Here is a 14,987-nt window from a genome sequence, read left to right as displayed (position 1 = left end):
TTAATCCCTACCACTGTGACACAGAGTTATCAACGACCCAAGGCCAGCTCAGCTAATCCCTACCATTGTGTCGCTGAGTTGTCATAATGCTTCAGCCAATGTACATTATCCCAGCGGCGCTGGAAGACACAATGTAACTAACCTAATCTATGGCCCTCTAACTGCCCTAAATGCCTCTGCTGATCCTACAGCTCTTGTCTGCAGTAATCATGTGCCTATAAACAATGTATACTGTTAGCACTGAGGCGGTGTGCCCTAGTAGGAAATCCACTGTGTGCAGCTCACCCTGTACTAATATAAATAACATGAGCATGTCTACTTCTGCTGAGCTTCCCAGTAAAGCAATGAAAACAAGCAAGCATCACAGAAATGTTTTTAAAAATACCCACATTAACATATGGAGACAATGGATGGATGTCTGAGCTGTAAATACAAATAGACTATCACCTGCCCCTATATCACTATAGACTATAACCAGCCCCTATATCACTAGTATATGGACTATCACCAGCCCCTATATCACTATAGACTATCACCAGCCCCTATATCACTAGTATATGGACTATCACCAGCCCCTATATCACTATAGACTATAACCAGCCCCTATATCACTAGTATATGGACTATCACCAGCCCCTATATCACTATAGACTATCACCAGCCCCTATATCACTATAGACTATCACCAGCCCCTATATCACTAGTATATGGACTATCACCAGCCCCTATATCACTATAGACTATCACCAGCCCCTATACCACTATATACTATCACCAGCCCCTATAGACTATCACCAGCCCCTATATCACTATAGACTATCACCTGCCCCTTTATCTAATGAGGATCCATAATAAACCCCAGGAAGAATAGCTGCTGCCTACAAATACAAATGCAGACACACACACACACAAGGCTGTTGGGAATAATCTCATAAGCATCATTCATTATCACCACTGAGTGCATATCACGTGGCATCAAGCTAATAAAACACAAATGACAGCTATCTCCTCTCCTCCGCCTCTCCTACCTCTCCTACCCCCCCTCCTCCGCCTCTCCTACCCCCCCTTCTCCTCTCCTTCTCCGCCTCTCCTACCCCCCCTCCTCCTCTCCTCCGCCTCTCCTACCCCCCTTCTCCTCTCCTCCGCCTCTCCTACCCCCCCTTCTCCTCTCCTTCTCCGCCTCTCCTACCCCCCCTCCTCCGCCTCTCCTACCCCCCCTCCTCCTCTCCTCCGCCTCTCCTACCCCCCCTTCTCCTCTCCTCCGCCTCTCCTACCCCCCCTTCTCCTCTCCTTCTCCGCCTCTCCTACCCCCCCCCTCCTCTCCTCCGCCTCTCCTACCCCCCCTTCTCCGCCTCTCCTACCCCCCCTCCTCCTCTCCTCCGTCTTTCCTACCCCCCCTCCTCCTCTCCTCCGCCTCTCCTACCCCCCCTTCCTCTCCTTCTCCGCCTCTCCTACCCCCCTCCTCTCCTACCCCCCCTTCTCCGCCTCTCCTACCCCCCCTCCGCCTCTCCTACCCCCCCTTCTCCTCTCCTTCTCCGCCTCTCCTACCCCCCCTTCTCCTCTCCTCCTCCGCCTCTCCTACCCCCCCCCCCCTCCTCCTCTTCAGGGACTTGTTGGGGTGTGAATGGGAAACATGTGCTAAGAGCCAGACCAGTTCTGTGTAACCAGAGCCCATATTAGTGCTCTGAATAGGGAGCCATTTGGAACACAGGCCTGCTATCAGCTGTATATTAGAGGAAGATACAGGACATCTGGAAGTGACAAACCTCTGTAGTAAAACACACACAGAGATACATGCTAACAGGCGAACACACACAGAGATACATGCTAACAGGCGAACACACACAGAGATACATGCTAACAGGCGAACACACACAGAGATAGATGCTAACAGGCGAACACACACAGAGATACATGCTAACAGGCGAACACACACAGAGATAGATGCTAACAGGCGAACACACACAGAGATACATGCTAACAGGCGAACACACACAGAGATACATGCTAACAGGCGAACACACACAGAGATACATGCTAACAGGCGAACACACACAGAGATACATGCTAACAGGCGAACACACACAGAGATACATGCTAACAGGCGAACACACACAGAGATACATGCTAACAGGCGAACACACACAGAGATAGATGCTAACAGGCGAACACACACAGAGATACATGCTAACAGGCGAACACACACAGAGATAGATGCTAACAGGCGAACACACACAGAGATAGATGCTAACAGGCGAACACACACAGAGATAGATGCTAACAGGCGAACACACACAGAGATAGATGCTAACAGGCGAACACACACAGAGATACATGCTAACAGGCGAACACACACAGAGATAGATGCTAACAGGCGAACACACACAGAGATACATGCTAACAGGCGAACACACACAGAGATACATGCTAACAGGCGAACACACACAGAGATACATGCTAACAGGCGAACACACACAGAGATACATGCTAACAGGCGAACACACACAGAGATACATGCTAACAGGCGAACACACGCCTGTGTTTGTGTGTCTGTGTGTGTGTGTGTGTGTGTGTCTTGGCTTGGCTTCAGCATCAGGCTCCAGACGAGCTGTTCAGGGCTCACTGAGCCATGACACCACACCCTGAAGTGATGCAGGCGGAACCACAATCAGAAGTGATGCAGGGGGAACCACACCCAGAAGTGATGCAAGGGGGAACCACACCCAGAAGTGATGCAGGGGGAACCACACCCAGAAGTGATGCAGGGGGAACCACACCCAGAAGTGATGCAGGGGGAACCACACCCAGAAGTGATGCAGGGGGGAACCACACCCAGAGGTGATGCAGGGGGAAGCACACCCAGAGGTGATGCAGGGGGGAACCACACCCAGAAGTGATGCAGGGGGAACCACACCCAGAAGTGATGCAAGGGGGAACCACACCCAGAAGTGATGCAAGGGGGAACCACACCCAGAAGTGATGCAAGGGGGAACCACACCCAGAAGTGATGCAGGGGGAACCACACCCAGAAGTGATGCAAGGGGAAACCACACTCAGAAGTGATGCAAGGGGGAACCACACCCAGAAGTGATGCAAGGGGGAACCACACCCAGAAGTGATGCAAGGCGGAACCACCATCAGAAGTGATGCAGGGGGAACCACACCCAGAAGTGATGCAAGGGGTACCACACCCAGAAGTGATGCAAGGGGGAACCACACCCAGAAGTGATGCAAGGGGGAACCACACCCAGAAGTGACGTAAGGGGAACCACACCCAGAAGTGACATAAGGGGAACCACACCCAGAAGGGATGCAAGGGGAACCACACCCAGAAGTAATGCAGGGGGAACCACACCCAGAAGTAATGCAGGGGGAACCACACCCAGAAGTAATGCAGGGGGAACCACACCCAGAAGTGACACAGGGGGAACCACACCCAGAAGTAATGCAGGGGGAACCACACCCAGAAGTAATGCAGGGGGAACCACACCCAGAGGTGATGCAAGGGGGAACCACACCCAGAAGTGATGCAAGGTCTAATCACTACTGTCACTGCTCACTGTACCCCCTAGCAGCAGCCTGGAGGTCTGATCTCTACTGTCACTCTGCTCACTGTACCCCCTAGCAGCAACCTGGAGGTCTGATCCTTACTGTCACTGCTCACTGTATCCCCTAGCAGCAGCCTGGAGGTCTGATCTCTACTGTCACTCTGCTCACTGTATCCCCTAGCAGCAGCCTGGAGGTCTGATCTCTACTGTCACTGCTCACTGTACCCCCTAGCAGCAGCCTGGAGGTCTGATCCTTACTGTCACTGCTCACTGTACCCCCTAGCAGCAACCTGGAGGTCTGATCCTTACTGTCACTGCTCACTGTACCCCCTAGCAGCAGCCTGGAGGTCTGATCTCTACTGTCTCTGCTCACTGTATCCCCTAGCAGCAGCCTGGAGGTCTGATCTCTACTGTCACTCTGCTCACTGTATCCCCTAGCAGCAGCCTGGAGGTCTGATCTCTACTGTCACTGCTCACTGTACCCCCTAGCAGCAGCCTGGAGGTCTGATCTCTACTGTCACTGCTCACTGTACCCCCTAGCAGCAGCCTGGAGGTCTGATCCTTACTGGCACTGCTCACTGTATCCCCTAGCAGCAGCCTGGAGGTCTGATCTCTACTGTCACTGCTCACTGTACCCCCTAGCAGCAGCCTGGAGGTCTGATCTCTACTGTCACTCTGCTCACTGTATCCCCTAGCAGCAACCTGGAGGTCTGATCCTTACTGTCACTGCTCACTGTACCCCCTAGCAGCAACCTGGAGGTCTGATCCTTACTGTCACTGCTCACTGTACCCCCTAGCAGCAGCCTGGAGGTCTGATCTCTACTGTCACTCTGCTCACTGTACCCCCTAGCAGCAACCTGGAGGTCTGATCCTTACTGTCACTGCTCACTGTATCCCCTAGCAGCAGCCTGGAGGTCTGATCTCTACTGTCACTCTGCTCACTGTATCCCCTAGCAGCAGCCTGGAGGTCTGATCCTTACTGTCACTCTGCTCACTGTACCACCTAGCAGCAGCCTGGAGGTCTGATCCTTACTGTCACTGCTCACTGTATTCCCTAGCAGCAGCCTGGAGGTCTGATCTCTACTGTCACTCTGCTCACTGTACCCCCTAGCAGCAGCCTGGAGGTCTAATCACTACTGTCACTGCTCACTGTATCCCCTAGCAGCAGCCTGGAGGTCTGATCTCTACTGTCACTCTGCTCACTGTATCCCCTAGCAGCAGCCTGGAGGTCTGATCCTTACTGTCACTCTGCTCACTGTACCCCCTAGCAGCAGCCTGGAGGTCTGATCCTTACTGTCACTGCTCACTGTATTCCCTAGCAGCAGCCTGGAGGTCTGATCTCTACTGTCACTCTGCTCACTGTATCCCCTAGCAGCAGCCTGGAGGTCTGATCCTTACTGTCACTCTGCTCACTGTACCCCCTAGCAGCAGCCTGGAGGTCTGATCCTTACTGTCACTGCTCACTGTATTCCCTAGCAGCAGCCTGGAGGTATGATCTCTACTGTCACTCTGCTCACTGTACCCCCTAGCAGCAGCCTGGAGGTCTAATCACTACTGTCACTCTGCTCACTGTACCCCCTAGCAGCAGCCTGGAGGTCTGATCCTTACTGTCACTGCTCACTGTATTCCCTAGCAGCAGCCTGGAGGTCTGATCCTTACTGTCACTGCTCACTGTACCCCCTAGCAGCAGCCTGGAGGTCTGATCTCTACTGTCTCTGCTCACTGTACCCCCTAGCAGCAACCTGGAGGTCTGATCCTTACTGTCACTGCTCACTGTACCCCCTAGCAGCAGCCTGGAGGTCTGATCTCTACTGTCACTCTGCTCACTGTATCCCCTAGCAGCAGCCTGGAGGTCTGATCTCTACTGTCACTGCTCACTGTACCCCCTAGCAGCAGCCTGGAGGTCTGATCCTTACTGTCACTGCTCACTGTACCCCCTAGCAGCAACCTGGAGGTCTGATCCTTACTGTCACTGCTCACTGTACCCCCTAGCAGCAGCCTGGAGGTCTGATCTCTACTGTCTCTGCTCACTGTATCCCCTAGCAGCAGCCTGGAGGTCTGATCTCTACTGTCACTCTGCTCACTGTATCCCCTAGCAGCAGCCTGGAGGTCTGATCTCTACTGTCACTGCTCACTGTACCCCCTAGCAGCAGCCTGGAGGTCTGATCTCTACTGTCACTGCTCACTGTACCCCCTAGCAGCAGCCTGGAGGTCTGATCCTTACTGTCACTGCTCACTGTATCCCCTAGCAGCAGCCTGGAGGTCTGATCTCTACTGTCACTGCTCACTGTACCCCCTAGCAGCAGCCTGGAGGTCTGATCTCTACTGTCACTCTGCTCACTGTATCCCCTAGCAGCAACCTGGAGGTCTGATCCTTACTGTCACTGCTCACTGTACCCCCTAGCAGCAATCTGGAGGTCTGATCCTTACTGTCACTGCTCACTGTACCCCCTAGCAGCAGCCTGGAGGTCTGATCTCTACTGTCACTCTGCTCACTGTACCCCCTAGCAGCAACCTGGAGGTCTGATCCTTACTGTCACTGCTCACTGTATCCCCTAGCAGCAGCCTGGAGGTCTGATCTCTACTGTCACTCTGCTCACTGTATCCCCTAGCAGCAGCCTGGAGGTCTGATCCTTACTGTCACTCTGCTCACTGTACCCCCTAGCAGCAGCCTGGAGGTCTGATCCTTACTGTCACTGCTCACTGTATTCCCTAGCAGCAGCCTGGAGGTCTGATCTCTACTGTCACTCTGCTCACTGTATCCCCTAGCAGCAGCCTGGAGGTCTGATCCTTACTGTCACTCTGCTCACTGTACCACCTAGCAGCAGCCTGGAGGTCTGATCCTTACTGTCACTGCTCACTGTATTCCCTAGCAGCAGCCTGGAGGTCTGATCTCTACTGTCACTCTGCTCACTGTACCCCCTAGCAGCAGCCTGGAGGTCTAATCACTACTGTCACTGCTCACTGTATCCCCTAGCAGCAGCCTGGAGGTCTGATCTCTACTGTCACTCTGCTCACTGTATCCCCTAGCAGCAGCCTGGAGGTCTGATCCTTACTGTCACTCTGCTCACTGTACCCCCTAGCAGCAGCCTGGAGGTCTGATCCTTACTGTCACTGCTCACTGTATTCCCTAGCAGCAGCCTGGAGGTCTGATCCTTACTGTCACTGCTCACTGTACCCCCTAGCAGCAGCCTGGAGGTCTGATCTCTACTGTCTCTGCTCACTGTATCCCCTAGCAGCAGCCTGGAGGTCTGATCCTTACTGTCACTGCTCACTGTATCCCCTAGCAGCAGCCTGGAGGTCTGATCCTTACTGTCACTGCTCACTGTATCCCCTAGCAGCAGCCTGGAGGTCTGATCCTTACTGTCACTGCTCACTGTATTCCCTAGCAGCAGCCTGGAGGTATGATCTCTACTGTCACTCTGCTCACTGTACCCCCTAGCAGCAGCCTGGAGGTCTAATCACTACTGTCACTGCTCACTGTACCCCCTAGCAGCAGCCTGGAGGTCTGATCTCTACTGTCACTCTGCTCACTGTACCCCCTAGCAGCAGCCTGGAGGTCTGATCCTTACTGTCACTGCTCACTGTATTCCCTAGCAGCAGCCTGGAGGTCTGATCCTTACTGTCACTGCTCACTGTACCCCCTAGCAGCAGCCTGGAGGTCTGATCTCTACTGTCTCTGCTCACTGTACCCCCTAGCAGCAACCTGGAGGTCTGATCCTTACTGTCACTGCTCACTGTACCCCCTAGCAGCAGCCTGGAGGTCTGATCTCTACTGTCACTCTGCTCACTGTATCCCCTAGCAGCAGCCTGGAGGTCTGATCTCTACTGTCACTGCTCACTGTACCCCCTAGCAGCAGCCTGGAGGTCTGATCCTTACTGTCACTGCTCACTGTACCCCCTAGCAGCAACCTGGAGGTCTGATCCTTACTGTCACTGCTCACTGTACCCCCTAGCAGCAGCCTGGAGGTCTGATCTCTACTGTCTCTGCTCACTGTATCCCCTAGCAGCAGCCTGGAGGTCTGATCTCTACTGTCACTCTGCTCACTGTATCCCCTAGCAGCAGCCTGGAGGTCTGATCTCTACTGTCACTGCTCACTGTACCCCCTAGCAGCAGCCTGGAGGTCTGATCTCTACTGTCACTGCTCACTGTACCCCCTAGCAGCAGCCTGGAGGTCTGATCCTTACTGTCACTGCTCACTGTATCCCCTAGCAGCAGCCTGGAGGTCTGATCTCTACTGTCACTGCTCACTGTACCCCCTAGCAGCAGCCTGGAGGTCTGATCTCTACTGTCACTCTGCTCACTGTATCCCCTAGCAGCAACCTGGAGGTCTGATCCTTACTGTCACTGCTCACTGTACCCCCTAGCAGCAACCTGGAGGTCTGATCCTTACTGTCACTGCTCACTGTACCCCCTAGCAGCAGCCTGGAGGTCTGATCTCTACTGTCACTCTGCTCACTGTACCCCCTAGCAGCAACCTGGAGGTCTGATCCTTACTGTCACTGCTCACTGTATCCCCTAGCAGCAGCCTGGAGGTCTGATCTCTACTGTCACTCTGCTCACTGTATCCCCTAGCAGCAGCCTGGAGGTCTGATCCTTACTGTCACTCTGCTCACTGTACCCCCTAGCAGCAGCCTGGAGGTCTGATCCTTACTGTCACTGCTCACTGTATTCCCTAGCAGCAGCCTGGAGGTCTGATCTCTACTGTCACTCTGCTCACTGTATCCCCTAGCAGCAGCCTGGAGGTCTGATCCTTACTGTCACTCTGCTCACTGTACCCCCTAGCAGCAGCCTGGAGGTCTGATCCTTACTGTCACTGCTCACTGTATTCCCTAGCAGCAGCCTGGAGGTCTGATCTCTACTGTCACTCTGCTCACTGTACCCCCTAGCAGCAGCCTGGAGGTCTAATCACTACTGTCACTGCTCACTCTATCCCCTAGCAGCAGCCTGGAGGTCTGATCTCTACTGTCACTCTGCTCACTGTATCCCCTAGCAGCAGCCTGGAGGTCTGATCCTTACTGTCACTCTGCTCACTGTACCCCCTAGCAGCAGCCTGGAGGTCTGATCCTTACTGTCACTGCTCACTGTATTCCCTAGCAGCAGCCTGGAGGTCTGATCCTTACTGTCACTGCTCACTGTACCCCCTAGCAGCAGCCTGGAGGTCTGATCTCTACTGTCTCTGCTCACTGTATCCCCTAGCAGCAGCCTGGAGGTCTGATCCTTACTGTCACTGCTCACGGTATCCCCTAGCAGCAGCCTGGAGGTCTGATCCTTACTGTCACTGCTCACTGTATCCCCTAGCAGCAGCCTGGAGGTCTGATCCTTACTGTCACTGCTCACTGTATTCCCTAGCAGCAGCCTGGAGGTCTGATCTCTACTGTCACTCTGCTCACTGTACCCCCTAGCAGCAGCCTGGAGGTCTAATCACTACTGTCACTGCTCACTGTATCCCCTAGCAGCAGCCTGGAGGTCTGATCTCTACTGTCACTCTGCTCACTGTATCCCCTAGCAGCAGCCTGGAGGTCTGATCCTTACTGTCACTCTGCTCACTGTACCCCCTAGCAGCAGCCTGGAGGTCTGATCCTTACTGTCACTGCTCACTGTATTCCCTAGCAGCAGCCTGGAGGTCTGATCCTTACTGTCACTGCTCACTGTACCCCCTAGCAGCAGCCTGGAGGTCTGATCTCTACTGTCTCTGCTCACTGTATCCCCTAGCAGCAGCCTGGAGGTCTGATCCTTACTGTCACTGCTCACTGTATCCCCTAGCAGCAGCCTGGAGGTCTGATCCTTACTGTCACTGCTCACTGTATCCCCTAGCAGCAGCCTGGAGGTCTGATCTCTACTGTCACTGCTCACTGTACCCCTAGCAGCAGCCTGGAGGTCTGATCCTTACTGTCCCTGTCCTGGCCATCAGATTTGACACTGTTTGTTCCGGCATATTTCCCCCAGATCTGGTACCTCTTGCGGATTTATAAATGTTTTCACTGTTCGCACTGTAGACGTTCTAATTAAAGCAATCCGCGTTAAATCAAATTGCCTCCTCGTCATTTCTCCCACCCCCCAGAAAGACCATCATGTAAAAGCACGGTGATCCTTCTGTGTAATCATCCTATCCTGCCACACTGATTCCAGACCTGCTCGCTTATTTGTGCATAGACGTTATGGGGAGGGCCGGTGTCCAAAATAACTGATCTTGACACAGGTCTTGGTAGTGGTGGTCAGCTAGTGAAGATGTCCCTACGTAATCACGTCTCATAGCCTAGTCGTCTTCCTACTGAATTTGAAACGTGGGAAAGACAAATTTTTAAAAAATGGATAAGAAAAGGCAATCAAGTCCAAAAATCCAGAGAAAGACGGTGAATCGGACCCAGAACGAGACAGAGAACTGTCAGTGCCGTGGGAGAGGAGTGACGGGCAAACTGTTCCTGATGCCTTACGCTTCGATCAAACCTACAGCGTCACTACGTAAAAATAGTACGCAGCATCATCTGGATATGTACACAACAGCAGTTCAACATTCCCCCTCTGCTCCCATTTCTGTCAAGCCGTCTACAGCATACAGTTTGACGCATACGTTCCATAAATCCAACGTATGGACCACACAGAACGTACTGCAACTGCTGCAAGGACAAACGCAGCGTTTCATTGGAAATGAATGTAATTCTGGTGTACCAAAATGCAATGACGCTGTCGGTGTGTTCGAAGCGTTAGCTAGCAGCTCTGCTAATTCCGCCAGTTCAGCTTCACCAACTCCACTAGCTAGTAGGCCTACTAGTGAGTCAGACTCAGCGGGAGACGGGGAGCCGGTGGGCAGTGCATCACCACCTGCACTAGCTAGTAGGCCTACTAGTGAGTCAGACTCAGCGGGAGACGGGGAGCCGGTGGGCAGTGCATCCACCAACGAAGTGCTCGGAGCAGATGCAATTAGCAGTTCAAGAACAAGCGAACGTATAATCCCTGGCTTGTCAAGCAGAATTCAAAGTTGGGCTGTTCAACGTGCAAAGGTAGGGAGCTTGGGTCTAGAAACGACTGGATGGATAAAACTAGCAAAAGGGTGGGTGGAATGTACAGTAAAATAGCATCCTTTGTATCTGTAAAAATCTGTAAAAAAAGGTTTTTCAACATGCCTAAACCAAGGTGCATTTGGTGGCAGCAAGCCTTGTAGACATGGCTAAAGAGGACACCCAGGTTAACCTCTACGGGATCGGTGCCCCTACACCATGACGGTTGAGCTAAAGTACGCTAATGTGATTAGCATGACGTTGTAAGTAACAAGAACATTTCCCAGGACATAGACATGTCTTGTATGAGCAGAAAGCTTACATTCTTGTTAATCTAACTGCACTGTCCAATTAACAGTAGCTATTACAGTGAACAAATACCATGCTATTGTTTGAGGAGAGTGCACAACAACAAAACACTTTTATCAGGGCAACTGGTTTGATACATTCACCTCTGAAGGTAAATAATGTAGTTTATATTCAGTAATCTGGCTCTGATTTGTCATCCTGAGGGTCCCAGAGATAAAATGTAGCATAGTTTTGTTTGATAAATACATTTTTATATTCAAATGTAGGAACTGGGTTCTAAAGTTTGAACCCCTGCTGTCAGGAGTTAAATGGACTTGACATGGGGAGAGGCATTGTGGGAGGTTTGGAAAACTAAGGTTAGGAAAAATAAAAAAATCCTTTACAAACGTGTGCTGTACTATAAAGCTAATCTGAATATGTTCCTAACTATCACATAGGCAGGAGGATTATATATATTATCATGTGTGTTCTGATGTAGCCTACATTGATGTATTTTATTTGAAGTTATATTCTGATATTTGTTCGACTGCTACATTGAAGTCTATATGAAAGGTGTGTCTTGTTAGCCCCACAGCTGAGTATGTGGGCATACAGTGCCTTGCAAAATTACTCACCCCCTTGGCATTTTTCCTATTTTGTTGCCTTACAACCTGTTATTTAAATTGAATTTTATTTGGATTTCATGTAAATGGACATACACAAATTAGCTCAAATTTGTGAAGTGAAATTAATAAAATAACTTGTTTCAAAAAATCTAAAGAAAATCAAAAAATCGGAAAAGTGGTGCTTGGATATGTATTCACCCCCTAAATAAGATCTGGTGCAACCAATTATCTTTAGGGGTCACATAATTAGCTAAATAAAGTCAATTTGTGTGCAATCTAAGTTCCACATGATCTGTCACATGATCTCAGTATATACAGTTGAAGTCGGAAGTTTACATACTTAGGTTGGAGTCATTAAAACTCGTGTTTCAACCACTCCACAAATTTCTTGTTGACAAACTATAGTTTTGGCAAGTTGGTTAGTACATCTACTTCGTGCATGTGTAACAGTATAGCTTCCGTCCGTCCCTTCACCCCGACCGACCTGGGCTCGAACCAGGGACCCTCTGCACACACTGAGAACAGCCACCCTCAAAGCATCGTTACCGATCACGCCACAAAAGCCACGGCCCTTGCAGAGCAAGGGGAACAACTACTTCAGGTCTCAGAGCAAGTGACGTCACCGATTGAAACGCTATTAGCGCGCACCAATGCTAACTAGCTAGCTATTTCACATCGGTTACACATGACACAAGTCATTTTTCCAACAATTGTTTACAGACAGATTATTTAATTTATAATTCACTGTATCACAATTCCAGTTGGTCAGAAGTTTACATACACTAAGTTGACTGTGCCTTTAAACAGCTTGGAAAATTCCAGAAAAATATGTCATGGCTTTAGAAGCTTCTGATAGCCCTTTCAAGGCCTGCCTTCAAACGCAGTGCCTCTTTGCTTGACATCATGGGAAAATCAAAAGAAATCAGCCAACACCTCTGAAAAAAATTGTAGACTCCCACAAGTCTGGTTCATCCTTGGGAGCAATTTCCAAATGCCTGAAGGTACCACTTTCATCTGTACAAACAATAGTACGCAAGTATAAACACCATGGGACCTCGCAGCCGTCATACCGCTCAGGAGACGCGTTCTGTCTCCTAGAGATGAATGTACTTTGGTGCAAAAAGTGCAAATCAATCCCAGAACAACAGCAAAGGACCTTGTGAAGATGCTGGAGGAAACAGGTACAAAAGTATCTATATCCACAGTAAAACAAGTCCTATATCGACATAACCTGAAAGGCCGCTCAGCAAGGAAGAAGCCACTGCTCCAAAACCGCCATAAAAAAGCCAGATAAAGATCATACTTTTTGAAGAAATGTCCTCTGGTCTGATGAAACAAAAATAGAACTGTTTGACCATCGTTATGTTTGGAGGAAAAAGGGCGGGGGGGTTTGCAGGCCGAAGAACACCATCCCAACCGTGAAGCACAGGGGTGGCAGCATCATGTTGTGGGGTGCTTTGCTGCAGGAGGGACTGGTGCACTTCACAAAATAGATGGCTTCATGAGGAACAAAAATTACGTGGATATATTGAAGCAACATCTCAAGACATCAGTCAGTAAGTTAAAGCTTGGTCACAAATGGGTCTTTCAAATAGACAATGACCCCAAGCATACTTCCAAAGTTGTGGCAAAATGGCTTAAGGACAACAAAGTCAAGGTATTGGAGAGGCCATCACAAAGCCCTGACCACAATCCCATAGAACATTTTTGGGCAGAACTGAAAAAGCGTGTGCGAACAAGGAGGCCTACAAACCTGACTCAGTTACACTAACTCTGTCAGGAGGAATGGGCCAACATTCACCCAACTTATTGTGGGAAGCTTGTGGAAGGTTACCCGAAACGTTTGACCCAAGTTAAACAATTTAACGGCAATGCTACCAAATACTAATTGAGTGTATGTAAACTTCTGACCCACTGGGAATGTGATGAAAGAAATAAAAGCTGAAATAAATCACTATTATTCTGACTTTTCACATTCTTAAAATAAAGTGGTGATCCTAACTGACCTAAAACAGGGAATTTTTATTAGGATTAAATGTCAGGAATTGTGAAAAACTGAGTTTAAATGTATTTGGCTAAGGTGAATGTAAACTTCCGACTTCATCTGTATACACCTGTTCTGAAAGGCTCCAGTCTGCAACACCACCAAGCATGTGACACCATGAAGACCAAGGAGCTCTCCAAACAGGTCAGGGACAAAGTTGTGGAGAAGTACAGATCAGAGTTGGGTTATAAAAAAAACTTTGAACATCCCACAGAGCACCATTAAATCCATTATTTTAAAATGGAAAGAATATGGCACCACAACAAACCTGCCAAGAGAGGGCCGCCCACCAAAACTCATTTTACCAGGCAGAGGGCATTAATCAGAGAGGCAACAAAGAGACCAAAGATAACCCTGAAGGAGCTGCAAAGCTCCACAGCAGAGATTGGAGTATCTGTCCATAGGACCACTTTAAGCTGTACACTCCACAGAACTGGGCTTTACGGAAGAGTGGCCAGAAAAAAGCCATTGCTTAAAGAAAATAATAAGCAAACACGTTTGGTGTTCGCCAAAAGGCATGTGGAAGACTCGCCAGGTGGCGCAGTGGTCTAGGGCACTGAGCCTGGGTTCGAGCCCAGGCTCTGTCGCAGCCGGCCGCGCCCGGGAGGTCCATGGGGCGACGCACAATTTAAATGTCTTGGAAAAAGCCCAGACCTCAATCCAATTGAGAATCTGTGGTATGACTTAAAGATTGCTGTCCACCAGCAGAACCCATCCAACTTGAAGGAGCTGGAGCAGTTTTGCCTTGAAGAATGGGCAGAAATCCCAGTGGCTAGATGTGCCAAGCTTATAGAGACATATCCCAAGAGACTTGCAGCTGTAATTGCTGCAAAAGGTGGCTCTAGGAAGTTTTTTTTTTTTTGTGGGGGGGGGGGGGGGGGCAGGGTTATGCAGGCTCAAATGTTTTGGTCTTGTTTGTGTCACAATAAAAAATATTTTACATCTTCAAAGTGGTAGGCATGTTGTGTCAATCAAATGATACAACCCCCCCCCCAAAAAAAATATATATATATTTTAATTCCAGGTTGTAAGGTAACAAAAAAGGAAAAATGAATACTTTTGCAAGCCACTGTATGGTGGATGATCTGCAGTGGGCTAAAAATGTTGCTGTACATTGAAGTCTAGAAACTTAGGCTCTAATACATGTGGACTTGTGTAAAAGCCCCGCAGCTATACTCAAGTATGTGGGTATACTGCAGTGACGTCTAAAAATGCTGTGAATTAATCAGCCCCTTTGGAGTGCTGTCCGTTTCACCACCAGATAGTAAACAGCCATGTAGTCTGTCTGTTGCACTACTACGTTGCGTGTGACAATTTTTCTCAATGTGTTCCGGTACCTCGGAGCCCCCCCCTGATAAACCCCCCTTCTCACACTTACTGTGCGTTCCAGGACCTCCCAATTTACAAAATGCAGCACTGCTGGCCATCCTGCACAGTGCCAACCATAAACCCCCCTGGGGCCGGTTAGTTACCCAGCTA

The 14,987-nt window shown here is 50.0% G+C and overlaps 1 protein-coding gene across 1 annotated transcript; it reads left to right on the top strand.

The window, feature by feature from the left end:
• The first annotated feature begins 3,228 nt into the window (after positions 1-3,228).
• LOC120062208 (uncharacterized protein DKFZp434B061-like) lies at positions 3,229-9,130 on the top strand. Its single transcript, XM_039012009.1, has 19 exons — positions 3,229-3,524; positions 3,730-3,742; positions 3,934-3,999; positions 4,346-4,411; positions 4,503-4,568; positions 4,764-4,829; positions 4,921-4,986; positions 5,078-5,143; positions 5,592-5,657; positions 6,004-6,069; positions 6,161-6,226; positions 6,318-6,383; positions 6,579-6,644; positions 7,556-7,621; positions 7,968-8,033; positions 8,125-8,190; positions 8,282-8,347; positions 8,543-8,608; positions 9,059-9,130. Exons 1-19 carry the CDS (start codon positions 3,229-3,231, stop codon positions 9,128-9,130), a joined length of 1,437 nt encoding a protein of 478 aa, XP_038867937.1.
• The last annotated feature ends 5,857 nt before the right edge of the window (positions 9,131-14,987 follow it).

The sequence above is a fragment of the Salvelinus namaycush genome, chromosome 17 (genome assembly GCF_016432855.1).
Source record: "Salvelinus namaycush isolate Seneca chromosome 17, SaNama_1.0, whole genome shotgun sequence".
NCBI classification, from domain to species: Eukaryota; Metazoa; Chordata; class Actinopteri; order Salmoniformes; family Salmonidae; genus Salvelinus; species Salvelinus namaycush.
Note: the sequence above shows the minus strand (reverse complement) of the source record. Positions and strands in the feature narration are given on the sequence as shown.

Coding starts and splice junctions, on each gene's coding strand:
- LOC120062208 (XM_039012009.1), top strand. CDS start 3,229: ATGCAAGGGGGAACCACACCCAGAAGTGACGTAAGGGGAACCACACCC. Junction 5,658..6,003: donor CCCCTAGCAGCAGCCTGGAG/GTCTGATCTCTA, acceptor TGTACCCCCTAG/CAGCAGCCTGGAGGTCTGAT. Junction 8,609..9,058: donor CCCCTAGCAGCAGCCTGGAG/GTCTGATCCTTA, acceptor TGTATCCCCTAG/CAGCAGCCTGGAGGTCTGAT.